The sequence below is a fragment of the Calonectris borealis genome, chromosome 9 (assembly GCF_964195595.1).
Source record: "Calonectris borealis chromosome 9, bCalBor7.hap1.2, whole genome shotgun sequence".
Classification (NCBI taxonomy): Eukaryota; Metazoa; Chordata; class Aves; order Procellariiformes; family Procellariidae; genus Calonectris; species Calonectris borealis.
This window is the reverse complement of record NC_134320.1, coordinates 6,303,691-6,331,494: the sequence shown is the minus strand read 5'-3', so window position 1 is coordinate 6,331,494 and position 27,804 is coordinate 6,303,691. Positions and strand designations below refer to the sequence as shown.

General features: G+C 46.3%; 2 protein-coding genes and 1 long non-coding RNA gene across 9 annotated transcripts in view; 2 read left to right on the top strand and 1 right to left on the bottom strand.

The window, feature by feature from the left end:
- Positions 1 to 8,192, top strand: part of ITM2C (integral membrane protein 2C) — a 47,360-nt gene extending 39,168 nt beyond the window's left edge. For all 7 annotated transcript variants that reach the window (XM_075158124.1, XM_075158119.1, XM_075158120.1 and 4 more), the window contains 3 exons: positions 299 to 409; positions 4,364 to 4,514; positions 5,768 to 8,192. In XM_075158124.1, coding sequence (XP_075014225.1) covers positions 299 to 409; positions 4,364 to 4,514; positions 5,768 to 5,859 — 354 coding nt within the window. In that variant the 3' untranslated portion in view covers positions 5,860 to 8,192. The remainder of the gene's footprint in view (positions 1 to 298; positions 410 to 4,363; positions 4,515 to 5,767) is intronic.
- A 9,635-nt stretch (positions 8,193 to 17,827) lies between these two features.
- LOC142085790 (uncharacterized) lies at positions 17,828 to 27,170 on the top strand. Its single transcript, XR_012674822.1, has 3 exons — positions 17,828 to 17,884; positions 21,446 to 21,565; positions 27,004 to 27,170. It is a non-coding gene; the product is annotated as an uncharacterized LOC142085790 (long non-coding RNA).
- LOC142085617 (lysophosphatidic acid receptor 6-like) lies at positions 25,023 to 26,396 on the bottom strand. The gene is made up of 2 exons (XM_075157679.1): positions 26,365 to 26,396; positions 25,023 to 25,980 (listed from the first exon to the last, which is right to left on the bottom strand). The coding sequence occupies exons 1-2, from the start codon at positions 26,394 to 26,396 to the stop codon at positions 25,023 to 25,025; spliced, it is 990 nt and encodes a 329-aa protein (XP_075013780.1).
- Positions 27,171 to 27,804: the final 634 nt, after the last annotated feature.

Genomic DNA, 27,804 nt, shown 5'->3' with positions numbered 1-27,804 from the left:
GGCCTTTGGGGGCGTAGCGTGGGGCTGAGCTGGGGTGCACCAGCACGGTGCTCATGGCCTAGCGCTATTGCTGTTGTCACACATATCTATGATGGTCTTGTTACTGAGCTGTTCTCCTTCCCAAGTCCCTCTCTGAGATTTTCCAACCTGCTCGTCTTGCTTGGTAGGGAGGTCCTTGGACAGGTTTGTTGCTTAAAGCGGCTTCCTGTCTTCCCTGAATTCCCTCTTTTCACCCGTCTTCACAGCCATGTTTCATTGCGAAGGGCTCAATTCCTTAATTTCTCTGCTTGGAATGCAGGGTCTGACAGCCTATCATGACATAACTCTGGATAAGTGCTACGTCATCGAGCTGAACACCACTATTGTGATGCCTCCTCGCAACCTGTGGGAACTGCTGGTTAACGTGAAGGTACAGCTGCAATCCTGCTCATTTTGCATGCTTTTCTTGAGTTGGCTCCTGAGTGCCAGCTAGAAGCTCGTGGAAAATCAAAACTGCTGTATCTGTGGAAGTGGGTGTTGGCCCTGACAGAGCTGAGCCTTCACGTAGAGCAAAGGCTTCAGGGGGCTTAGCTGAAATATTAATTTTGCAGACAGCACGGTAACACTGGCATGGCAGATCAACCTGACCAGGATGACACAGAGAAGCAGCAGATTCCTTCCCTCTGGTGTTTACTGATAGTAGGAATCAAGGAAAGAAAGAAAAATTTCCCTCTTTTCACTCTTGCCGTGGTTACCGCTGCGGTTTGCCATTTGCAGAGCTCTCTTGGGGAGTACCAGGCCTTCAGCTTTCACCCTTTTTGGGGGGGATCTGTGCTGCCCTCCCCACTGTGCTGTGGGTTGCAACACCGGAGTTGGGCTCATGCAGTTTTGCTCACAGCAGGCATTAATTGGGTTAAGTATCAGCAGGTTTGTTTAGTTCAGAAGCCCATGCCACCATTGCAGAGACTGAAAACAGTCGTCTTAAAATAGAGCACTATTTAATCTTAGCAGCAGGAAAAAAACCCAGGATCTTTAAGCCTGCAGAAGGTGCATATCTATCTCAGTATTTTGCAGGTAAAGCAAAGTACTGAGCCTGGGTCTCTTACTCCCTTCTGTGACGGTCTGTTTAAAAGAAAAGAAAAAACCCAACAATCTAACTCTTACCCTTGCTTAAATTTCCTTTGCTCACTTGCTGCTACATGGAGCGTGATGAACTTTGTAGGGGTTAAGCTCAGAGGTTGTGCCTTGAGAGATGCCTGATCTCCAGTCCTTGTCAAACTCCCAGTTTGTTTTCTAGCAGTCCTTGCAATTTCATGCACTGTGACTGTCTGGCAAATGTGCTGGGAACCCTGCTGGGATACAATACACATTTACTTACAACTCGCTCCAAACCAGCCACAGCTTCTGATCATGGCAGGTGACCAGTCCCTGGGGCAGAAGGAAAAGGCAGGATTGCACAAGCTGACAGCAGAGCCCCAGAAAAAAACTGTGAGATTGTGAATGCTGGTCACATCGTAAAATAAGAGATATAAAAACACAGTCAATGAAAATGATGCTTTCTCTTTATCAGAAATTGAACTAAAAAGGGGATAAAAATACAGTTAAAATAGTCTTACGTGTTTGATTCTTTAAAGAGAGTACAAAGCAGATGTGGATTTGAATACCTTTCTGTTATTGGATGGGTAAGTGTCCAGTCTGTCTATGGAGGTTTTAACATGCACCTTAGAGACATTGTTTTTATTGTTTTTAAGTGTTTAGCTTGGTCTTGAGCTCAGAAGAGGTTTTTCGCTATGAGGACAGAAGCGGTGGAACAGGTTGCCCAGGGAGGTTGTGCTGCCTCCTTGAAATCCTTGGAGGTTTTCAAGACCATACTGGATAAAGCCCTGAGGAACCTGGTCTGATCTCATAGCTGCCCTGCTTTGAGCAGGAGGTGTGACTGGAGACCTCCTGAGGTCCCTCCCCAGCTGACTTACCCTGTGAGCCTGTGATCCTCATGTACGCAGGTGCAGCCTTGCCTTGCTGTGTCAGGCAGAGAGGGCAGATTTCTCCCCACTGCAGGGGACCTTCATCGCCTGATGACTTGGCCCCCTGCTCTGAAGTGCTCCTGTTTGGATGCTGGATGAGCTGCGTGGGTCCTTGAACTTGGAGACTTTTGCTCCTCTTGTGCCTCCTTTTGCCTTCTCTGCTCCTCTGAATCCAGTCAAGTCCCTAATGAATGAGACTAGTTTCCAGCTGAACGTTTTGAAGATGTTCAGTGGCTTCAGTCCTGTTTCTAGGACCAAACCTGGGGCCAGCAAATAAGGTCAGCTGTTTGCGCCAACAGACTCTGCCAGCACAGGGATTGAGAGAAGCTCCTTTGCCCTCTCCTCCCTGGCCAGCCTGGGGCCGGGGTGCCCCGTTGCAGTGTGGTTGCTGCGTGCCCTGCGCCTGCTCTGCAGTCCCTGCTGTGTGCGGGCATGGCTGTGCCAGACCCCGCTTGGGTCTTGGCCCCGCTGTCACCACGTATGTGTTACCAGGCCTCTTGTGTCTGATTTTTTGCCTGTACATGGCAGCTCTGCTACTTCTTGCAGACTTTATTCTGTACAGGTGTAACGGTTCAGTGAGCAGGGCGGCATGAGTATCTGAGAGAAAAGGATGGAGGGATGCTCCACCCGTGCAGCAGCAGGAAGTTGGAGATGACCCAGTTAAATGGTGGACAGTTTGTATCTTTTGCAGAACCCAAGACGCTCAGTGCTCTAGTTTTCTTAAAACTCTTGGCGGAGAATTAAAGGTATCATGCTTTTTGCACAGTCCTGCGATGGAGGAGCAATGATTCCTGACTACTTCAGCTGCCACAGCTATTTAAATGTAAAACAGTGAAGGCACTGGATTGTGTGTATATGTCTCTCTCTCTAAGCCCTGTTGCCAGGTCAAGGATATGGCAAATCCTGAGCCCCAGCCTGGGTGTTAACATGACAGCTCCTGCCGGTAACTGCACGTATCGCATGCCCTCTCCTGCCCTCTCCCACTGAGAATCAATAATTGAATTTCTTGCAGAGCTGTTGTGTTAGTGTAGTACAAACTTCCACTAATAGTCTAGTCCTCCAGCGTTAGAGGAGAGCTTTATCGATCCATAGGCTACGCCAGCCCAACAGCACGGTGCTAAGTTAAGACAGCGTGTTTCCAGGTACATCTCTATGGAGATAACCAGTCCTGTGGTGGAAACTGAAGAGGTGAAATTATGCTGCTGTTGGTTGCTTTCCCCCGATTATATTTATATTGGCCCCAGGACCTGCTGGTTCTTTTATTTCTTTGACTCTTCTTAAGCGAAAGGGACTGGAAGTGAGTCTTTCCTTCAAGGCCTAGTTAGCATCTAGTCTGCTCAGAAATGCCCCCCAGCCCAGGCTGTACTTGTAACACAGCTTCTTGTTGCCGCAGTGATGCCCAGACAGCTGCAAGACGCCCTGAGCATCTGGGGACCAGCTTGCAGAGAGTCCTCATTGCCGAGAAGGTCTCTTTCCTGCAGGGAAAGAGGCTGCCTCTGTCCTGGGGTGCTCCCAGGTCCCCCATTTTCTCTCTCCCCGTTTTTTCTAGCCCCTGGTGGCTTTCTGCCATGTCCCCCCATCAGGCACCCCGCTCATCACCCTGGACTTCATAGTGGCCTCCACCCCAGCAGCAGGGAGCTTGCGTGATCTGCTTTGCCTCAGCTCGGTCCCTGACGTGAGCTGCCTTCCTGCGCTGCCCCAGAGTCGCTGGACGATGTCCCTGGGGTGACAGAAGTGTGCCGAGAGCTCGCTTTCCCCTGCGTGCCCACCGCTACCGTGCAGGGCGGTGTTTCTATATGTGGTGCCCATGGCCCATCTCTAGTCCCCGTTCCTGTGGGCTATAAGGGCAGGAGATTATTGTGGCTGTGCTGAATGGACCAAGGAGGAGGGGGAAATGTGGAAAACTCAGGAAACTGTTGGAATATAAGCAGGGCTGGCATTTTTTGTTTTTGCCTTTTGAAGTAAATGTAAAATGCACATTTTCAGTGGAGTTCCTGGCATTTTGGTTGAGCCTTGATCCCTCTCCAGATGGGTTTGCTGTGCTCTCAGAGTTACAGCTTACACGCCCTCCTTTAAAACTGGGGTTAGTTTATAACACGATTGATCCTACACTGGCTTCATCCCCTATGTGAACATTCAATTTTTGGATCTAATGCATTTTGTGTGCCCTGTGCATGGGACAGTTTACTGCAAGGACAAGAAAGTATGTTGACTGGCCTCGGTAAGTGGAGCTTGAGCCTTCAAACAGTTAATTTTCCGCAGTTTGGCTGTCCTTCGCTCTCTGTGTGAGACAGTTCTGTTCGAGGAGGAGATCATGGCACTGTTTGTGCTTTATTTTGGTGGAAACTGTGTCATTTCAGAAAGGGACATACCTGCCTCAGACATATATAATCCAGGAGGAGATGATCGCGACCGAGCATGTCAGTGACATGGAACAGCTCGGCTCCTTCATCTACCGCCTCTGCAGCGGCAAGGAGACCTACAGGCTGAAGCGGAGGAGTGCGAGGAGACGTAAGAGCTTTGCTGCGTTCAGCTGTCCCAACTCGCTTTCCCCCCGCATCACAGTCATCACTTCTGCTGTTACAGCCATGCTGGCCTCTTCATGGCCAGAGGGGAGCTTTTGCTGCAGGTGTAAGCACACAGGAGATCTTTTGAGGTGTTTCCCATCTAATTCATCTAAACCCAAATCTGGGATGATGCTGCTGCACATGGGTGCTGTGTTTCTATCGCTGCATCTATCAGCCTAATAGAAACATTGAGAAAATGTTTGCAGGAGCTAGCAATTCATTTGCACGTGGGCTCCTGGGGCTCAACTAATAGCAGTGCTGTTGGGAACTGTTTGGAAAATTTCCCTAATGGAGACACCCGCTTCAGTGGCAGCTATTCAGAGTAGATTAGATCTGCAAGCTGCCTTTAATTAATTAAGTTCCTAATAATACGGAAAAAGTTGTGAAGAGGGAACATTGGACTACCTTAAAATGGCTTCATGAAAATCAACAATATGTATCTTATATACAAATGGTAACATTGCTGCAAAAAACTCCTTAATTTCAGTATTTATATTTATTTGTTTTTAGATACTGGTGTACTTAAAGGCTTACCTGAAACATGAACCTATAGTCAGTTTGGGTTTGGATCTCTGGGGAGGCTGCAGGGTGCTGAGAGCGTTTGGGTGCGGAAGTCACCGTGGCTGTAGTTCGTGGTTGCTTTCCCAACAGAAGCTGCACAGTGTGCCCGGGGCTGCCGGCACGCTGGCTGCTGCTCTCACGGAGCCCTGGCACGGTCCTGCTTGTCAGCAGGGCACCACCGGCTTTGCCGTAAGAGGGGAGTAGCTGCCTGGCAGAGCTGCCCAGAGTTGAGATCCTGCATTTTAAGGGCATGGGAAGCATCACTTGTGAGAGGCTGAGGCCTTAGCAGGATCAGTGCATGCAGGGATACAAACAGCCAGAGGGGTGGTGATTTTAAGCCCCCCTTGGCTGCATTCAGAGCTATGCTCTGTCCCAGCCTGTGACTTCTGCTGGTTTCGTGAGGCTTTCTGTCAGCTGAAACCAGTTGTTCCCATGCGGGTCCCCCAACTCATGGCCTAGAGAATATGGCTATTCTTCCAAAGACCAGGTTATGCTGCTTTTCATATGGGCTGGGTTGTTCCTGCATTTCAGTGTTCAGCAGTTGCATCCCATCTGCTTTCAGTCCCCCACTTGCTGCAGCTCTTGTAGATTATCATTTGTTGAATTTCCTCTCTCCTCTCTTTCAATCACTTCTAGGTATCAGTCGACGAGAGGCTGGAAACTGTCATCGTATTCGTCACTTTGAAAACACTTTTGTGGTCGAAACTGTTATCTGCAAAAAGTCATGAAGCCGCTCTCCAGATGTAACCTTCCTTGGCTTTGCTTGCACACACGTGCACACGCATGCTCTCAGCCCTCTCTTTAGACATGGTAATCTGTCTTTTTTTTACTCTCTCCCCTGCTTGTGCAGCTCTAACCTCTTGGGTCCATTGTGGCCTCACAGTGGATTCTCTTCTCTCCCTGCTACCTACCTGAGACATTTGCTGGGCTTAAATTTACACAGTGGTCAAAGATAACATGGGAGTAGATGCAGCTTCTTCCACACCACAGGACGGGAATCTTTTGGGAGCAGGTTTTGGGTAGAAGGGATGGCTGAGAAACAGGAGTGCTGGAAATGGGTGCTCTTTTCCTGGCTGGGCGGTTTCAGGCTGGTACAGTGCTTTGAGGCTACCTTGGCACCGGGACAGAAGGTGTGTGGACAAGAGGAGGGTTACCATTTTGATGCTGATGTAATAACCAGAAATACGTAACCAGGTGCACTTAGGAAAAGAATAGCTACAGGCTACAGACAGGGTGATTCAGAAAGCTCAGCAGAGGAAGGGTTTCGGCCCAAACCATGCTGTGGTGGTCCCAGCTTGCTGTGTGCTGTTCCCCTAAAGATCAGATTTTCAAACACAAAGCAACAAATGTGTTGTTTTTATGACTGGCTCCTGGACTCGCCCCTCACCACGTCTCCTCCTCAGCGTGACCCAGTGAGCAATGCAGGGTATCCTAATGGGTGCTCAGGGTGGGCAGGAGGCCAGGTGGGCTGGGAATGACCCAAATGACACAACATGTCCCTGCGCCCCGTCCACAAAGCAGAGGGTGAAGTGCAAGGCTGTGTAGCCTTTTCTCTAACACACAGTTGCATCTGCTGTGGATCCTGGGCAGATCTGCTGTCACTTTGCCCAAGTAAATAAAGAGGTGAATCTTTGATGCAAGGTGCCAAAGCTCCGCTGATGTCCCATCTCCAGGCCGTGGCTGCGAGTGGAGCCGGGTGGTTTACCCCAGCCCCGTGTCTGTCCTGGCCAGCTCTGCTTGCCTGGAAAGATGAGTTACGTTCACACGGGTCTTTCTTCCTGAGTTGTCGAGATCCCATCTGTGTGTGGATGGGGTGCCATGCTACATACAAAGTGGTGTCAGCAGCAGAACTGGTAGTTACTGGCAAGTGCAGAAGCAGAATTTTTAATTTTTTTTTTTATCAGAGTGTGTATTCTTGTATAACTCCTCTGATGAAAGCTGTTTTGATAGTAATTACTGTGTATCACAGCCGTGTATTACATTATCTTTAGGCACCATTGTAGTACAGCTATTGATACAAGGCAAGATTCAGCTGATCAATATACTGCAGAGAAATTGTGTGAACAAAACTGCATTTCTATTGATCATAAGACAGAAGAATTGCAGAGTAATTAAATATTCTTCCCTCTGTTCCATAAATATAGTTAAAACTAATTAGGTTCTTGAAATGCAGGCAGTTTTTTGGCTTGAAAGAATGGGGTGAGTTTCAACTTGGCACATTCTTGTTAATTGGTTTCCAGCAAATCTGGACTTGTTCACCATCTGTTGAAATGAGCTTCTTGTTTTAGAAGAGGAAGGATAAAGTAAATGCAAGTACAATCATTAACTCAACAGAACCAAAAAAAGTGAATATATTTTAGAATAAAACTTTTAAGTAATAATACTGTGAGTTAATTATGTGAAAACAAAACAGGATCTCAAAATGGTCATGTAATGTAATAGGAATTAGTATGTCCTTAGAGACTGAGAATTTATTTTTTGGTATAACCATAGTCAACTATAAACATTAAGTTTTAACAAGAAGAGGAGGACACTTTGGTTTCATTCTGCTTTAAGCTTGATGTAAAATGAAGAATTATGTGCACTTCATACAGGTTGGTAAGGAAAGTTTCCCACTGACAGAGGGGTATTTGCTTTTCTAGCATTGTGTTTTTTCCAACGGTAACTTGCTACTAGCCCTAACCTTTTATCGTGGAGTGGATGACAAGAAGGGTCAGAGAATTGGTTCGCTTAATGGAAATACTGCAAACTGGTAAATTTAAGCCCTGCGTTTCTCTTCATTTCTAGGAACCTAAGCCTGCCCTCAGGTGAGCATACAGACCTTTTTCCCCTTCCTTCTGATTCTGCATGAAATAACTGGTCATTGAATATGCTAACTGTGCAATCCCGCAGCTGTAAGGACAAACCTTGGTTCTTTAAGGTGAACTAACGTGGTCATTGTTTCATAGGATGAGAATGCAGTTGTCTAGAAAGAAAACATAAGATGCTTTGTATATTTTGTCTGGTAGGACTCTTACTTCTTAGGAAAAATCCATGGGATAATAAAATCTTTTACCTCTGATATGTAAAGCGTCTGTTTGTTCGGAATGAAAAGCACATGCCCTTCCACGAAGCTGTGGCTCGTGGGAGGCAGCAGCCAGATCGCCCTGGAGGGGCCAGCCCGGTGGCACCTTGGAGCTGGGCAGTGGGAGGATGCTGCAGTGTGGAGGCCCTTCCCCATGGCGATGGCAGAGCTGCGTGGGGCCGTGGCTGAGCTCCCCGGTGTCGGAGCCTGCCTGTGCCTGCAGGCTCTGAGGGGCTTTTCCCCTGTCCCTGTGCTTCCCTGGGAGACCCAAGGGCAGCCCATGGTGGAGAAGTCACTGCCAAACTGAGGTCTGTGAAGCAGCAAGATACTTCTGCTGCTTGGGTGGCCTGTGGTTCTGGGTCTGACCTTCACGCTCAGCCTTGCTTCTCCAGCTGCCTGACTTCTACATAGAAATTTGTCTGTTTGCGTGTGGCCTAAGCCTGCTATTGCCTTCTGGCCAGCTCTGGCCTTCGGAGGACTGCCCTCCTCTCCTCGCTGCACGCAGCGATGTGGGTCCGTTAGTGTTCTTCTGAGCCTTCTCTCCCCCTCTTTCATCCTTCTTGTAGGGAAGCATCAGAATATTGTTCCTGAACTCGACTGTTCCTCTTTCCAACATTAGTCAATCAGTGAGGAAGTTCACATTTCGTTTGTTACAGTCATTTTTGCTGCATTTTGCATTTACCTCTTCAGTATCTGGATGCTTTTTCCATTGTTGGGGTTCTGCAGAAGAGATCTGCGTCTTACAGTAATTGTGTTTGCCAAAGCCTCTTCTCGTGGGCTGGCCTGACGGCCCTCTCCTTCCATCAGCACTTGGCTGAGGAAGCAACTCTGCATCATCCCGTGGGGAACCTGACTCCCTCAGACATTTTCACCTTTTGAAGGCTGAAATTCTGATATTAAGAACATGATTGATGCATTTCAGTAAATCTAGTTACCTTTAAACATAGCCACCTCAAGACTTGTCCAGTGTGAAGAAAACCAGCTTGTATTGTGAAATTTTGCATTTTCTTTTGAACGTTCACTCTTTGCTCAGTTTTTCATTTCTTGAGGTTGTGTTAATTGCCCCTTGCTCTTAGGAGACTTGAAATAAGTCAGTTCTACTTCCTAATCTCGCTCGCAGTCTGGCAGAAGGCTGCTTGATTTGATTGAACAGTGGCACATATAAAAGCTTGGCAACAAAGCCTGCCTTGGGAGGACTGTGTGGCAGAGATGCAGTTGAAACCCTAAGGTACGGGTCACTGTGATAGCAGCTAGCACCTAGTATGATTTACCTTTTATTTTTAGTTACTTGCATATTGCAGTACGGCTCAGGGGTTGTTATTTAGCTTTGCCAGGCAGTGCTAGTAAGTCAAAGTTTTGGTTTAACTGTAGGAGCATCCACTTCCAGACTCTGGTGGATTTTTAAAAAAAAAGTACTGGAAACTTATTAAATTAGCAGTTGAGGGGAGGGACCTCGGTGTCTCTTCTAAAACGTAAATGAGCTCTTGATTTGTCACAAGACTTTTACAGCTACATTCACAGTCCAGTCTCATCCCATGAAATGCAGCCCATTGGGATTCCTGCAGACTTGGAATGAGGAATGTTTTGGCCGCGATGGACCACATAGGGTCCAGCAAGGAGACAGAAGGACCCGTTTTTTCCCCAGTGTGGTGGGGAGCCCATTTGTGGTGGGGGAGCGGCTGCATCTTGTTGATGTGTCACGCAGGCTTCTGGGCAGGTGGCAGGAGGGCTGCTAGGTCCCTCGGGAAAGGGCAGCCGAGCGTGGGCAGTGGGCACGTTTGTGCACTGCCAGCCTGCTGATGCCACGAGGCACGGGAAGCTCTGTGCTCTCAGACGTCCCACGCAGCAGCTCTGCCGGGGGTTGGCTGCCCACTGCCAGCATGGCTGTGGGGTGGCTGGTCCACAGGGTGTCCTGGGTGTCTGAAGGGCTGTGCTGCCCACACTGGCTTGGTACGGGCAGCAGGAAGCTGCTCTCCACGAATTGCCTTTTCGTTTTGGGGATCAAGAGGGGTTGCTGGGCCACTTTTACACTGTGAAGAATGAAAATATCTGTCAAGTGTTACCCTGTGAAATGGCTCTCTGATGCACCTATCTGAAAATTGAGCAGTTCCCATTTTATTATGGTTTATAAGGCTTTCAGTTGTCCTTACTGGGCATCGACTACAGCCCATTTAGCTCAACATGAAGAGCTGTCTGATACATTATGTTGATGCCAAGCTAATGAAAGCCTGTTCTCACTCTTGTACGTACTTACGTATGTGCCTTAGGATGTACAAGTTGTTCCCCAGCATTTTGCTGCCATCGTTCCGATTTCCACCAAGGACATTATAAAAGTAAGTATTGTGGATACTGTCACAGCTTCCCAGAGAAAAAAAGCTATATAATCTACCAAAAATAGCTTCCCAAGTTAGTCTCCCAGGTCTCAGGAAAATGCCAGTTTCTCGTCCTTTTGGTAAGTCCAGTTCCTGATGGTGGCATTCATGTCCCAGTGAACTCAATGAGGTGCTGCAGGTCCATTGGAGGGAATGTTTTCTGGATTAAATGAACAGAAAGCAGAGTTTGAGGGGAGAGAGTCACTATCAAATACAGGTTGAGCTTTAGTGAATATTTTCAGCTGAAAAAAAAAAAAATCATAGCATAAAAAGGTAGGTGGAAGCACCTAAACTTCCTGATGTTAAGCTGAAGCATTTGTTTTAATATTTTAGTAACTAAGTTATTGTTTCTTGTTTTGAAACAATTTTTATCTAAAAATGCTGAATTAAAATGGTCAAGTAACATGGGAATAAACCAAACACTCTTCATTTCTTTGTTAAAAGAAACATTTGTTGACCAAAATGTCAACAAAACGTTACTTTTTTTTGTGCTGGAAAAACCTGAGGTAACCTAATTTTTGTTCCATCTGAATCTTTTTTTTCCCCCTCAACTTGCTTCATACCTCAACAGGAAAAGTCCCTTATTTTCTATCCAATATCCAGCCTTACTGCCAGCAGGGCCCAATGCGACTGAAAAGGGAACTGGAGCTTGGAGTGACATTTGGACCATCCAGCTTGTCATACTGAAATCAGGAGCCTTTGCTTCCTGGGGAGTAAGTACATCTCTAGAGGATTGTCAGTGCTCAGTTCAAGAGTTTCTGCATACCTTAGTCTATGAACACCCTTGTATGTCAGGTATTTTTAATAACTGGTAGTTTTTAAAACAAGACTGACTTTAGGATGGGGTGATATTGGCCGTTGCTTTTCCTGGCTGCTATGTACATGGCCCCTTGCACGTAGGACACTTCTGCTTCTCTGCATGAGGACCAGACCTGCTTGCTCTGAAGTGCAGCTGGCTCTGAATTGCTCTGCTTGCAGGTAAGGAGGTAAGTGCTGAGCAGAAATACCAGTTGGGTGTCCCTGAATGCTGGCTTGTGGCTGTTGCTTTCACAGTCTGTTGTATTAAAGGAAAATCTCTTGATTTAGGTTGGAGCCGCCTCCGCAGCAGCTTCAGCTGATCACTAAGTGACCTTCCCCATCTCCATAGTCTCCTTTCGCATAGTCCCTTTTCCATGGGGTCCTCACAGCTCCCAGGTGGATCTTGTGGGGCAGAGCTCTCCCCAGCAAGGTGGCATGGGGCAGTGCCCCATCGCAGAGGATGGTTCCCGAGAGGTGTCTCCTGACAAAATACCTGCAGATGGGAGCGGTGCAGCACAGCCCGGAGCCTCAGCCCCTGCCCTCAGCCTCTCCGTGACTGGGCTGTGGCTAATGGCCTGCTGGAGGCTACAGGAGGGTACTGCAGAGATGATAACACGCAAGGCCTTGCCGCTGGGACTGATGATGTACGCTTACGCACCTCTTCCGTAGGCAGGTCACGTCGGGGGGGGCTGGAGCCGAGTGCGTGAGGCAGGCGGGAAGAGCACATGGTGCAGGCACTGCTCGACAATTCCCAGCACTTCAACTCCTTCGCTCTTGCTAAAATCTTAAAAGAAATGGGTGGGTTGAAGAATCAAGAATCAGATGTTTCCTGAAGTTTGCTGAGAATATTTGCTCTGGGAATATTATTATTCATAGGGAATGTGGAATGTGTTTGTGCCAGCTCTAATTAACCATTCTCGCTGGCACAAAGATGTTCTCCAGTGGGAGCCAGTACGTTACTCTATTCATTTGGATTAATTAATGTGAGAAGGCTGAGTATGTAATTTCATACTTGAACTTTTAGATCTGTATTTGAATTGAATTGAAATAATGTTATGCAATGATTGAAATATTCTCATGGTCTGACCGGGGAAAGAAGTTTCAAAAAAGAAGACAACTTAATGTTGAAGAAATTTGTCATCTTTTAAAGAGATTTCTCTAGGATATCACTCTGTTCCCCCACCTGTTATTCATGGAGCAACTTTTTCTCAGTAAAGTAACAGTAAAGTCTTTGAACTTTTGAAAGACTTTGAAAGTCTCAGGCCCCAAGTAATTTCTCACTCTTTTCAGGTGGTGATTTTGTGGTTACCACTGCTAGAACGACAGTCAATCCTCATGAGCCGTTCTCCCTTCTCCAGAAATTGTTGCATGTTAAAACTCAAAGCAGCAGCTCTAAGCTTACTTGCTTTGGCACTGTGGGTACATGGGGCTGCGTTCTGAAAACGCCCTGTCAGCAGCGTTGTCAGAGCGTTGCCCTCTGCAAAGTCTGCGGAGGTTTTGGGGGGTGCAGCCTGCCGCTGGCCCCCAGGTACCTTCTCTGCTGGCCTGGCTGGGTCCAGCAGTACCGAGGAGGCCTGGGAAGCACCTGTGGGTGAGCGAGCAGTGACTCAGCAATACATATCATTAAGAAATTTGGCAATTTGGATTGCCATTTCTCTAGATTTGAGAAATGAAAGAAAATTACACCTTGGCGCTTTTGCACTTATAGCAGCCTTTGTGGTAATTAAACCAGCAGCACCATGTTAATGGTCTCTTGGGGGGGAGCATTGGAAAATACAGACCAATGGAGTTACCCTTTAGAGAAAGATTTGGACCTGACACAGCTGTAGTTTTGGTTTTGAGTGCTGAAAGTAGCAGCTTTAGGCAGCGTTTTGTATGACTTGGCTGAGTTCATTTTGGTCTCCAAATGGATTGATCATTTTGTAGGTCAAATATTTTGGAGCAGTCTAGTAGACTGATGTGGTGTTGTTATACAAGCTAAGAATAAACACTGGCAGTCACTACAAAAATGTCCAAAAGAAAAAAAAATGCCCAGAGAGGAATAAACCACGCACAGACACCTACATCTACAGGCTGGCTTTAAAATTAGCTGTGACTGGCTTTGCACGGTCACCTGCAGCCCCAGCTCCTAGAGGGGGAAGCAGGGGAGGCTGTGTGGGTTGGCAGGCTCACGCTGCCGGCTTGCTCATGTCGCAGGTTGTGCAGCTGATTGCTTTTGGTTTTGCAATGATTTTAGCAAGATCTCAGATTGAGTTAGGGCTGTCAGACTATCTGAGGGGGAAGGGAGTAGGGGGCTCAGTGTGGGGGGCTGGATGCTGGCTCCAAACTTCAGAAAGCACTCCCCATCCTTGGCCTTCCCCAGTGCTACTGAAGACTCCCTGCATTATAAGGAGCTTTTAATATATATTTCAAATGCCCCTTCGGATGCGGCACGGTGTGCATGCAGCTTGCTTGGGGGGCTCACATCCTTTTGTAGGGCACATACCGCAAAGGGCTTGCAGCATGCTGCCCTCGAGGCTGCCCGCTGGCGTCTGAGGTGCTAACACAACCTCCTCCTTAAAAACTAACAGCATACCCAGTTATTGAGCAATGCTGGAAAAATCCCATGGCACCACACGCAGCACCTGTTTGTGCACAGGTCCCTGTGGTGTAAATGAGGCAGATGCAGAGCGGGAGGGTTCACCTGCTCCTCCCTGGGGCAATGAATGTGGCTGGGAACAGCAAGCAGGTGATTTCCCACTCCACTGCTGGCAATAACTCTGTTTAAACGTGTTGTGTTTTCCTTTGTGGGCAAGGTCATTGCGAAACTGTCCCCTAAGTCAGGAGTCTGGGTCGAGCCAAATGTGATTAACACGTGGCTTGGATGGCTTGGTGAAATGACAGCCGTTCTGGGGCAGGCTGTCGCATTTGCCTCTGTCATGTTGGATGGCAACTGGTGGGAACCAGCGCTGAGCCTCGTCCAAAGCCCCTGCACCTTGGCTGGCAGCGTGCTACCTCCCTGGGCCGCCAGCTGCAGAGACAGCCCTTCAGGAGGTCTTTCTCATCAGGCACTTAGTTGTATTTCAGGGACAGCTGCATGTTTGAGGGGTTACAGCTGTCAATCTTGCCTCTGCTTGAGCCCAGGACCTGAGAAGGAAATGAGGGCTAATTAAGCATATTCTGTCTCCTGCCCTGTTTTGGTCACTTTTCTCCATTCAGTTGAAGACATCCAGGTCCCCTGCACTGCCAGGAGGAGCTCCTCTCTTGGCGGCAGCAGGCTGGGTTGCTGAGCAGTGGAAAAAGAATTGCCTGATAAAAGTGCTTTGAGAAGCATTTTGCAGTATTTGGAAAGGAGGCGTTTAAAACTGATGCTCATCCACCTCCCCAAGGAAAATGAGCGCTACAAAAGTATGGACAGTCGCAATGTAGCTTGGGCCCCTCTGAAACATGAGGCAGGTTTGCAATAAGCGTTTTGGACCATCTCTCTCTGAGCTTTATAACAGCTTTAAAAAAAGATTCAATTAAGATGTCATGGATATAAATGTTTTCTCTTTCTCCCTGCCCCAGTATTTTAGTGTTAGCCCATGAAATGCGTGAGCAAACAACAAACAAACTCAAACCTAGTTGCCTTTATAACAGCAGGTACCAAATATTGAATTGGCTGGTTGAAATGCTAAGCGGGGAGAGGAAGGCATGTCAATTGTGTAATGAGGTTTGCAAAGGAAATGCACTTTGCTTTCATTCAGTGCTTTTGATGAAGTTGTTTAATTGCACTAAAAGGTAAATATTTGGTATCAATCTCTGTGACAATTTGAATTCATCCAGCGTAGCTGTTTCTGAAACGCCGCCTCTGCCAGAGCAGTGCTTTGTGCTTGCCCATAGGGACTTGATGGGGCTTTACATTTTCAGTTCACTTCTTTCCCCAGATTTTTCATTAACAGCAAGTGCTCGACTATTTTTATGCCATGACTGCTGGAAGGGCAGTTCCGTGTGGGGCTGTTTGCAGAAGCTGTAAAATCAATTAATGCCTTCTAATATTTGCACCTCTCAGCGCGTCCAGTTTGTTTGCTGTGAAACCTGTGGGCAGGGTAACCTCAGCCCCGTGCAGCTGTAATGGGGCAGGGTGGCCGCTGCTTGCGCCCACCGGCTTGGCCAAAAAGAGTGAATTTTTCCAGCAAAGAGAAGGCTCTCCCTGTCTGACGCCTGCCTCTGAGGGCTCAGCGGCCGCCACCATCACGGCTCCGGTCCCAGGCAGCGAGCGGGGCTGAGGGCTGCTCAGCACCTGTGCCGTAGCGTGTGGGGCTGCTAGCATAAATTAGCATGTCATTAGCTCATCAAATGACCCCCATCATTCAACAGCTTTCCTGGCCGTGCCGCCCGCGGCTCGCCTCAGCCGGCCGCCCGACGTGGGGAGGCAGGAGCTGCCGGCTTGGGCCTGCGTGCCCCGCGCCTCGATCCTCCTCACTTTGGTTTTGTATTCACTTGTGCTAATGTCCTGGCGCTCACCCAAACACGAAGTAAGTGGGGGAAGCTTAAACAAATAGTTTAATGTCGAAACCCACATTGTTTCCTCACAGAATCGTGGCCCTGTGGGCAGCATTTTGTCACTGGAGCTGTGAGCGATTCTGTGCAAAATCCTCCCTGGGTGCAGGAAACTTTTAAAAGTAATACTGCTTTTCTGACTGAAATTACTTTTGAATTTAGCAAATGGCTTTGAGGAGAAAGAAGTTTGCTGTCTGAATTTAAAAGAAACCCTCAGGCCACCGCATCGAGGCGCAGTCTGCCCGCGGCTGGGCTTGCCCTCCCGGTCGGTCCCTTGGTCTCTTGTCAGGGGCCATTGCAAAAACAGGATCCCCAGGTCATCTCGTGGAGACGAAATCCCAAATGTGGTGGTGTATTTAGGAAAGTGAGGGTGGTTGGGGTTTTTTTGTTTTGTTTTTTTAAACAAAGCAAACTAGCTGTGGTGGAGGGCGGCAGGAGGAGAAAGGGCCGGCGATGCCGCCTGCTCTCAGGGGATGTGCGGCGCCATGAGGGGCGGCATTTCTTTGTCATTTGTCATTGCTTTGTCATTTTAAAAAATGTGGTAAAAGAAGTAGCTGGCATGGTTGGCGTCAAACGCTGGGCACCAGCGAGCCCTTCCTGATGTGGGTATTGGATGTGACTTGCTCTTGCTGTGCTCTGATGTCAATGGTGTAGTTTGCAAGGAAAAAAAAAAAAAAAAAAGGAAAAAAGCTGTCTTATGTCACCAGGTCTTAACACGGAAAAAATTGCAAAGCCATTGAGAGAAATACATGCAAAATACATTATTTATTCAAAGATCTGTCAGTGTCTATACCTTTTCTTGGCGTTTTCCCTCAGTGGCAGTTTAAGGCTGGAGTTTTCCCCACGGATGTAGCAGTGCTTTGCACAAGGCCTTAAATGCCCTCTGCCTTCTGCTGCAGGCGTTGCCGGCCGCTGCGCTGCCGCTTGTTAGCTCGCTGCGCCTGCTCTGAGATGCTTCCTCAGCCCTCCGTCGTCTCCCACCGCCAGCCTTCGCTGGCACTCGCTCACCTTGGGCCGAGGGTGCTGTTGCCAAGATCTTCCAAGGCAGCTTTTCACAGCCGGCACCTGCTGAAGAGAGCTGCTGTTGTTTGCCACCACTCTTCTTTTTACTGCATTTTTCTTTCCTTTTTTTTTTTAATTCTTTTTTTCTTTCTTAAAGTTTCTTTCTCCTTTAGAAGTTTGGTTACAGATGTTGAAAATTGTTCCCATCTAAGGGTGTGAATAGGAGCTAAGTGACAAAAAGAAAGTTAAAGCAAATCGGACACTTGCTTTTGGTTGCGTCTACCAACTCCCAGAGATGTAAAAGCAAATCTAAAAACGCTCTGAAATTTTGTGTACTGTTTAAAGAGCAGCTGATGCCTTTTGAAAAACCTTCAGCCCAGAAGGATTCTGCTGCTTTGTCTCTGACTTTTCTTTATTTCTCCTTCATTGTTCTTCCTAACGAATGCTATTTGCATGAAAACGGGACCTTTTGTTTCTCAAGAGCTGATCCATCCCTATTATTCCTCATTTGGATGTTGACCATTGGAGTCTGAGTCTGTCCAGGGAGTGCAATTAAATCAGGCCCTCCAGACTCTAATCCTCTGGGATACTGGGCTCATTTCCACAGCAACTGACTGTGCTATAGAAAAGGGTTTCTAACTTCAGGTGCATTGAGTATGCAGAAGTTGAGCGAATGCGGTCGTAATGGAGATTGGGGTGCGGTAATATAGAAGAAGTAAGTTACATTGGTGAACTACCTTTCTGACAGGGATGCTTCCCCAGAGTTCTCCAAGGGACAAAAGTAGCTGTTAAAGAACTGAAATTTGCATGTGCTGTTTCCGGCCATGTTTAAAACCCTACTTCTTCCCCAGAGGCTGTGAATCCGGGAGCTGCAGGTGCCTGCTGCCCCTGTGCTCCAGTGGGCCACCTGCAACACGGCTCTGCTCCACGGCTGGTTTGTCACCTGCTTGTGGTGCCACTTCTTCATCTCGTTGGATTTGGGAAAATTGCCTAACGGTACTTTGTGCTGTCTTCATTAATACTCAAAATGTCGCAAGACTTTTCTCAAAGTGACCAGCGAAGTGCTTCCTTCCTCTCGGCTCCCTGTTGGGATGACCTTCAAGATTTGCTGCTTTGACATTTTGTGTTTATCCAAGAAAATAATAATTTGTACCCTGAACAGTTTTGCCAAAACTTTGGTAAGAGAGATTGTGACCTATATGGTTTGTTACATCTATGTTTAAAGGACATGTAAACATAATGTGGGGAGCTGGACTGTAAACCTAATGTGACTAGGAAGGATGTTGAAAATAAGATTCTTGGACGTTTGCAGCGGAGTTCTGGAAAAACAAACACTTCATCTGATGCAAACAAAATAGTTTTCAGTATGGGACTCTGGCTGCTGTGTTATGCAAGTTAGACAACCTGATAGACTAAAAGTTAGAATGGGTATATTTATCCACAGGATCAGATTTTTGATTGCCGAAAAGAGGGAGAGAGATCTGGGATGTCTCTTAAAGATGTTTTGTGATAGGTGTATGTGGGCATCCCGAGGCAAGTGACACAGGCTGATTTGAGAGAGCAATAACCCATAACAGCATGAAGTATAATAACGATGTGAATGGTGTGATTATTTCCAGAAATGAAATCTAGGCTAAGACTCAGTGATACTGCTTGATTTCTGCTCCGTTGTTCCAAAACAGGGAACGTATTATTCTTGCCTCTGTATTTTGTGTTGCAAAGGCGGGGGGCATTAAAGGTCTCACTATTGCTACCGAGTGTAGGGTTAAGTTTTATCTTGCCATTATAGCATGGAGTTGGTTACAAATGCAAACGTGTCCAGCCCATTGCTTTACCTCCTCCCACTCCTGGTAGCCTACATGTGTTTTTCTGAGGAATCATAAGGCAAGGTGTGTCAGGCTGTGGGTTTGCATTAAGTGTGATCTGGCTCCTTTCAGATCTGATTTTTGCAGTGAGAGACAGGTAGGGGTGAGAAGAGCCCAGAATAGCCCATCCCCATTCGATTCGGCGTTGGAGGCTGGGTGGGATACACCAGGGCATCTCAAATGGGAGCAAACACGCCTTGTCACACAGTGGGGTCCTGCCCCAAGGTCCCAACAGGTCTCTGCGCAGCTGCAGGCAGGAGCGGCAGCGAAAGCCTGAGCTCAGAGTGAGATGAAGAGTGTTTTATAGCTCAGGCTTTCTTTTATCTTCTCACTACTCATATAAAATGGTCTACATAAACATATTTTTTATTAATACTAAGTTATTTTACTCTGCATGAGGGAAACAAATCTATCTGCAGGGTTTTTACAGCCACACCGACCTTGGTCTGTTGAAAGTCCCATTCCTTTGTTTCTGCCCTCTTCCAGCTGCGACGTTTTTGAGCCACTGCACTTCCTATTAACATGAATGAAGTCAGACTGGTCTCTGCTGTCTGCAACTTCTCGTGCTTTCCTAAGCTCCTCTTTAAACTGAATAAAGCTATTTCAAATAGTGTCTTTCATTGTCTCAGATACTATGGTTGGCTGAGTGGGACCAGGTTAGATGCTAGTCTCTGGGAGATGGCTTTACTTGTAGTCACAAAGTTAATACTTAACAGGGAATGGTCGGGATTGTGTTGGCATATTCTGAAGTGTAATCTAAACTGGATTTCCTGCGTTTGTAATGCTTAGTTTTGGATTAACAATTGCCTGGCAGTGTTTATAACTCTAAACTGCTGATACTTGCTCTCAAGTATAATCCCACCTTAATGCCTTTTTTGTCTTGGACTAGAGAGAAGGATTAATAGGAATCTGTGGCATACAGCAGATGTGAGGTTTTACATCCTTTGATGTCTGCAAATGGCACTGATTCAGCTTTTTTTCCTGGGAAACGTTTCTGGTTCCTCATAGATTTTTATTGTATCAGTATCCCATAGCAACTTTTTTATCATATTAGATGATGTGGTATCGATGTGGTAATCAGAATAACAAGAATAAATGAGATAAAATGAAGGATAAACGGAGGAGTTGTAGGTGTCCTTTGCCTTTCACAGTAGCTAAAGATACTGATTCATTAGAGTTTGTTGCTATGGTAGGAGTTTCTCAGTGAGCAAGAAACCCGATTGTCCTGGTTTCGGCTGGGATAGAGTTAATTTTCTTCCCTGTAGCTGGTATAGTGCTGTGTTTTGGATTTAGTGTGAGAATAATGTTGATAATACACTGATGTTTTAGTTGTTGCTAAGTAGTGTTTTCCCCTAGTCAAGGACTTTTCAGCTTCCCATGCTCTGCCAGGTGCACAAGAAGCTGGGAGGGGGCACAGCCAGGACAGCTGACCCAAACTGGCCAAAGGGATATTCCATACCATATGACGTCATGCTCAGTATATAAGCTGGGGGGAGTTGGCTGGGGGGCAGCGACCACTCCTCAGGGACTGGTGAGCATCGGTCGGTGGGTGGTAAACAATTGCATCGTGCATCACTTGCTTTGTATATTCTTTTATTATTATTATTACTATTTTACTTTATTTCAGTTATTAAACTATTCTTATCTCAACCCACAAGTTTTCTTACTTTTATTCTCCCAATTCTCTCCCCCATCCCACTGGAGGTGGGGGGAGTGAGCAAGTGGTTGTGTGGTGTTTAGTTGCTGGCTAGGGTTAAACCATGACATCGATGGAGGGAAAAGTCTCAGCATTTCTAGAGAATTCAGTGCCTCCAAAAAACTGAAGACAGAGGCACGTGAAAGGGAAGGGAGGATGAATTCAGGGCTGAGTAAGACAAGCTGGAGCACTTGATTGAATTGTAGTTTTGCACTGGCCAGTTGCAAATCTAGGAGCAATCTGCACAGGTCAAGTTTGAGAGTATCCTCCCACCGAAACCGGACACATCCAGGACTTTGTCTCTATCACACCAAGGTCAGCAATGGGAATGCTCCATCACTATATTGTGTCACCTGGGACATTTTTGCTTCTTTATGAGACTTCCATCTCATACCACCAGTAAATGCAGCAGATGAAAAGAGCACACAAACATCTTTACTGTGTGGGGAAATAACTGTGAAGTGAGCACGTGCGATTTCTGCATGTGCCTATCTGTAGTGCTCCACTTTCACGGTAAAATTAACTATTTCACACTTCTTGCCAGTGAGAGTTTTCAGAGGGCTTCTCCCTAGCATCTAGAGTGCTACAGATTCATCTTTAGCTCATGGTGCTGTCATGTGCAGAGAAAACAAAGGACAATTTTAACCCTCTCTAGTGCAATAGAAATGTTAAAATCACTTTGAGAGGAGGGTATGCACATGAAAATTTCTATAAAAACCTATGCATTTCTCTTGGAACTTGCTTTTCTGAGGTTTTTCTCATTATCACTGACCACAGATGTGGCATTGCTCAGGGTAAATATTTTGTTCCATTCATTGTATGTCGGCATCTTTCACGAAACGTAAAAGTGAAATCTGTAGGGAATCTGCATGCCTGGTACCTGTGCTAATTCTTTCTTTTTGGGAGATGAATGCTTTGGTTGGAATTTCCGTGGTTATATGTAACTATCATCAGTGATGTTTTCTTTTAAACCTTTTTTCTTCCCAATCCAAACAGATACTTCCCGAGCCTGAAACACAAGATAATAGCTGTACAAGAAGAAAAGAAATTTGGAAAGCAAAGGACAGATGTGCCAAGTTAGTGGATGCCTACGTTTGAACTTCACTGCTTTCCCAGGTGAGTGAGGAGGAAATAGGACATTTGGCTTGTTTAAGTGTAAAATATCAAAGCTGCTGAAACACATGCCCAGTCTTTTAGTGAAACCTGCAAATAAATGAGTAGGAAAGTTACTTATGTGAATACGATACATGCATGAATGTCTGCAAGACAGGTCTCTTGGCAAGAAATCCGGCAGCCTCAGGGTGCATTTTGTGAAAGGCCTCTCAAATGAAATGGGTTGGTTGGCCCAAAGGGTGAAGTTCCCCGGCAGAGCAGCTTCACCTCCTCCCGTGACCTGCTATGCTTTCAGTGCTGGTTTAAGCCCTTTCCCTTTCACTATACAAATGCAAAAACAAATGCAGGTGAAAAAAGTGCTCCATAACAGCTCTCTAGCCCCCATTCTCATTCTTTCAGAATGATTAATGATTTTTAGCTAAGAACTGTATGTGTTAGGAATGAGTCCTCAGTTCTTAGGGGTGAATCATTTCTAAACAGATCCTGGGTTTTGCTTTCTTTTTTTCCTCAGGTGAATCATTACTGTATTCTGGAAAGCCTGTGATGGCTTTAGATTGCAGATTTTCAGAATTTTTCCTTTTATTTCTTAGCACTCTATGTCTTTAATATTCTCTTGGTGCAAACAGAAATCTCTGTAGTCTCACTAGATACCCAGTGTCATGATTTGGAAATAAAGGCCTACAAATTAAAAAGCTGTTACAGCAACCACCTGAGCAAAGAGAATGGATCAGATCACACCAGATTTGACCTGGGAAGTGAATGTTCAGAGGCCTAGAAGCAATAAGATCCAGCAGAGAACTTTTGAGTAGAAAATGTTGCCTTTGCACGGTTATCATTTCCCCCAGAAATCTAGAATGAAAGTTGTTACCCTGCCCTGATAATTAGCGCTCTCTTGGAGCTGGCAGGGGCACTGCGAGCCCGGTGTAGAGGCAGGGAGCTCAGACGGTGGTTGGCTGGACCCTGTCTGTGGGGAGGTAGTAGCTTTTCCACACCTCAGCCTGTCTGTTTCTAGAAAAAAATCAATGGCCAGAAATGCTGGAGAAACCTAGGGGAGAGGCTTGGGAGAAGAAGAAATGCCTCAAATGCTTTTAACATGTCCTTCATACAGTTTTAACTATGCTTAATTTGATCAACATCCCTGCCTCTTCTAAGCAGTGTGTTACTGCTGAGGGAGGTAGCCAAGCCAAAAATTCCTAATTTTGGTATTCATCTTGCTACTGTCTACCAGCACTCTAAATGAAATTATAGTGCAAGTTACTTTATGATCTGTGGGACCAAGGACAGCAGGATAACAAACAAATAAGAACAGGCATACTTAAAAATGGAAAAAAAAGCTGAGCAACAGGAAGCATAAAACTACAGGTGAGCTTCTAGTCTCAATTATAGCAGTGTAAGCCCAAAGTCATGTCAGTAAAACTAATGGAGCTGCCTCAGGCTATAGAAATGCAATTGAGACCAGTTTCCTCATATACTTTGGCATTTTCTGCCTCCTGAGGTACTGACAAAATCCCTGTTCCCTATGTTCAGGCATTATCAGTTAAAGTGGAGGCCCTGTTGGCCTGGCCCACTGCTTTGAAATGTAAAATAAATCTTCTGCATCAGCACTATTTTCTTCTATTATTTGTAAATTCTGCTTCCAAAAGGAGTCTGAAATCTCAGTGGTAAAACCTTTGTGTCTATTGAAGTGCAGTTAGTTAAGGGATAAGTTATGAACAAGGAGATGATGATTCAGTTTCTGCTGGCAGGGAAGCTAGTCAGATATTCTGAATTTACTGAGGGAGTCGATGGAAATGGCAATTGATACGGAGAGGCAATTCTTGCTGGAATATCCTGGTGGGTTTTATTTTCATGCACCTGGACATAACTAGGACATGGCTAATGTAAATGCACAGCCCATGTATCCTCAGAAGCATGTTTCATCGGCCGAACACCAAAAGGACTCCGTAAACACCAGCATACACTTACGTCTATGTCAGGTCAGTGTTTCCCTCTTCAGCAACTGGACTTCTTTGGTACAATCTCATACATAGATATAGCGACTTCAAAAAATTTCACTTTTACAGACTAGAGTCTCCACATGCAAAGTAGCTAGCTCAGGGAAGAAATAAATACACGGTTTGTGCATTATTCTTCTCAAAAGTGTACAGAGAAAGGCAGTTCAAAGGCTGGGATTAGTATCTCTGCCTAGAAGATATACTGCAAGGATCCAGCTCAACATGAATACGAAAACTAATTGCTTCGGTTGTCATCATTCTCATCACTCAGGAAAGTGGCAGCTGGCCACCAGGGTAGCGGTAGGGGCAGCAGTGGGGGTCCCCAGGGCAGCGAGCTGCCTCTCTCCAGGCTGGGATCATGTTGTCATTCAGTTTATCTAGATGCCTGAGGGCACTGATAAGAAGTAACTGACTGGCATGTTAGACTCCTGCTGGTGGATTATTTTTTGTTGCCTTGTTTGTTTGGGAAGTGGTGGTGCTCAGCTTGCTCCAAGGTCGGAAAGACTGCTTTCCCCCTGGGATCCTATGTTGCTGGCTGCTGCTTTAGGGATCAGGCTGCTCTTATCTTATCCCCCAGTAAGGTGGGGGTTGTTCCTTCAGATTCATGTGTTTGCCACTACATTGGACTCAGGCTTTTTATTACATGCTCTTGTTTGGTTTGGCTCTGCTCAAGAAACTAGGTTTGTAACCAAGCAGGAGGAACAGGTATGTGAAAAGCCTGCGAGCAGGAGAGGAGCTGGTGAGGAAGCCTGGAACTGGGATAGTCAATTAATCTGAGCTATCCGGGGACTCGAGCTAGTGGCAATATTAGTTAGAAGTGCGATATGATGGGCACAAGACCTGTCGTTAAAACAAGCCTTGCACCTTGCAGAGCAAGTCAGCCAGCGGAGGAATGGCATGCAGATCTTGCTATACCCATGTTAACATAAAGCTGCCTTTGGATTTAGAGTTACAGTAATTTTATTTTTTTTAATAGCATGTGCAAATCTAAACCTTACAGGAGTGCATGTATGTGAGCACGAGCCTACATCATCAGGGTAGGGGAGACAACAGAATTTAGTCTGAAGCTTTTTACCATAAACTCTAAGCCTCTGTTTCTCAGCAGCCCAAGTCCATAGTGACTGAAGGCCTGGGGAGATTTGCAGGTGTGATATAGACAGGGAGGTTGAAAGATGCTAGCACATGTAAGTGAAGAATTTTTTTTTTCAAAGTAAAAAGGAATCACATCCAAAGAGATATGCATCACCATTTATAGGAAATAATTCCATTTCTTTTTACCTGTAAATGCTAACACAAAACATTATGGAAGGAAATAAAAAAAGTTAGGAGCAGTCTCCTGGGAATAGACTTAGTTTTGTTTTTTATGAAATACTTTCAGGTCTGAATATTTAAAGTAAATTGCTCAGGTAAGTAGTTCAGGACCCTGCACTTTCTATGAAAGCATCTCCACACATCGTCCGGAGTAACTAACATGCAGCACGTGAATCAAGGCTTTCCGTGGCTGTTTTTTCACTGTTTTGAAATGAGTCTTCCAAGGACTCCTTTAAAACAAAATAGTAACACACCCCATCAAGACAGCAGTTCAGGTTTGCCCAGCAAAGGGTTACCTGAACGATGTCTCGTAGCACTTGCTGAAAACTGGTGTGAATGATGTTATTCTTCATCAAAAAGTAGATGAAGTATGCCACGTGGTAAGGCGTGAAACAGACCAAAAATGCCACAAGGTTTGTCATGACTATCTTCTCTGCTCTGGTGATGTGTGTTTGGGGGTTGTCTCGTTGTCTGCGCTTTCTCAAACACCTGATGGTCTGAACAGTGCAGAAGGTCATGGCTGCCATGCTGCTGAAGAAGATAGTCTCCAAGGTACTGAACAGGCCTGTGTTTTCCCATGTTCTCTTGGAGAAGTTATGGAAGCAGGACGAGATGTTGTGGCCCTCTCCATGCAGTTGGAAAGTAGAGACTGTCCCAGCTGAGGTGCCCAGGCAGGTGACAGCACAGATCACTGCGGCTTTCTTGGTGGATCGCAGGGTGGGAGCTGTGAAAGGGTGCCCGATAGCGATGTACCGGTCTACACAGATGCAGAGGGAGATGAGGATGCTGCCATACATGTTTACAAAGTAAAGACTCTCCAAGGTGGAGCAAAACACAGACCCCAAGTTCCAGTTGTCCTGAAGGCGGTAGGAAATTATTTTAAAAGGAAGAGTAAACAGCACCAAAGTATCCAGGAAAATAAGGGCTATCATGTAAACTGTAGATTCTGACAGCTTTTTAACCCTGAAAAACAGGAACGACAGAGCCATCGCATTGAACAGCAATCCCAGGGTAAACGTTGGGGTGTACATGATGAACTGGAACTGTTCCACGGCAGTGCTGATATAGCTGATATTGCTCTTGGCGCGAGTGTCGTTCATATCTCCACGTATGCTGGAAGAGAAGAAAATCACAGGGAAGGATGAAGATCACATTTAAGACCCGGTACAAAGACCAATAAGGTCTCTATATGTCCACAGACCTGAAGATGCTTTTTCCTCTTGGGCTACTGTGTGCTGAATTGTGGGGCAAGGTTGTGCCTCAAGGAGGAGCAAGGCTTTCTGGTGTCCAAGACTCACTTGCACTGTTACCTGTTACCCCAAACTGTGCTGCCCTATAATTTAGGCTAAGCAGAGTATAGATGTGACTGCACCATCCCCTTGTAGTGATGCGATCTCTTTGCAGAGCCAGGGTAGCACCCCTAATTTTAGGATTACTTGGATTTTGGGGAGGTAACTAGTTGTATCAGATTTCCTGAGTCAAGCTATTGCAAGAGACCTTGGGGAGGCAAGAGCATGACAGTCCCCCATGTTTATTAGTGTGAAGATCCCAAACAGTCATTGCCATCCTGCACCCTCTCCCACTACGACTAGGCAAAGTATGATTACCTCTGGCCTTTCTGACAAGCTTGCTAAAAGCAGCAGGCAGGAAGTTTCAAACAGGCTATTTACAGCAGAGGTTAAGTCTTTAGGACGAGAATGAGATTTAAGAACCCAAGCTTTTGTGTAAACCAGCCAGACTTAACTACAGTGGATAAATTCGTGTCTGTAGAGACAGGGGTTGCAGCAAACATACAGCTAGTTTCTCCTCTGCAAAGATGGGACTAAAAAGGTCAAGGTAGGCACCCTTTTAGCAGGGGTCATGAAGTAATTCTCCTCTTTAGAGGAAGGGTGCTGGTTTGATCCTGCCCTCAGACTCTCCTGATAAGGACTGGGAAGGTTCTCATTGGTTTCTGGGGATACCTGATCCTTTCTTCCAGCCAGTTCTGTCAGCAAATGTAACCTGTAAATAAAGCTTTTCAAAGATCTTTCTGTCAGTGCCCAGAAATTACTTTCATCTGCCGTTCTGTAATTGTTATTACTTTGATGTAGTGCCTTTCCTACACGAATTACTAATCTTGATGCTGTTTCATTTCAGATTTGTCAATCGGTCGTCAACTGTGCAGTAAAAGTTCCTGTTCTGCAGATCAAGTCACTCCCCCAGTGTTTCAGAGGTAAGCTCTCCCGTGCTGTCGTTTGAGAGAGATTAGGATCTCTTTGAGAGAGATTAAGATCAGGAAAAAAGGAAATTTATTTCTTACTTAAAAACTAACAATTACTGTTAGGAAGCAAGAGCAGGTTGGCTGTTTGCTCCTTAAGGACACACTGATGCCAGACGAATGATCCTGTATGTTACTAGTTTACAGAAATGAGAAAACCAGCTCCAGAAACCCAGCCTGATGGGGTGCTGGCAGGGCTGTGGGTGCAAGAGAGCATACCTCTGGTGGGGTCAGGTGCAGGGATCCATCCGTAGCTTCTGTCCTGCTGTAGCAGGTACAGGTTTTATTCGGGTCCCAGCAGCAGGCAGTGCTGCTGGCTGTGTAAAGCACTTAACAGCCTCCTTCCTTGCAGAGCACGGCTGCCCATAAGGCATGGGGGGGTTTGGCTCAGGGGGCAGCAACACTCTCAGCAGCGCCTGCTTTGCTGCCGTCTGCAAGGGACTGAGAGAAGTTTGAGGGGAAATAATGAAATTCCCTCGCCCAAATAAAGAACAGAAAAGCCTGAATTTGTGAAGCACTTGGGGATCTGAGTGGCTGGAGGCGAGAAGCATCCCTTGTTATGCTGCTGGTTGTTCACTGCCTGGGAGTTAAACCTTCCCGCAGCCATGGGGCTGGGGAGTTTGTTTGGAGCTGGGTTGGGTCCCTGAACCTCCGGATTCAGGTGGCCCGTGGCAGACAAG

Bases quoted from the DNA above. Each gene is read 5' to 3' on its own strand.
- LOC142085617 (XM_075157679.1), bottom strand. From the start codon at position 26,396: ATGGGGGACTGTCATGCTCTTGCCTCCCCAAG. The intron at 25,981-26,364 runs GTCTCTTGCAAT...CTTCTCTTCCAG, and splicing joins CATGCTCTTGCCTCCCCAAG to CATACGTGGAGATATGAACG.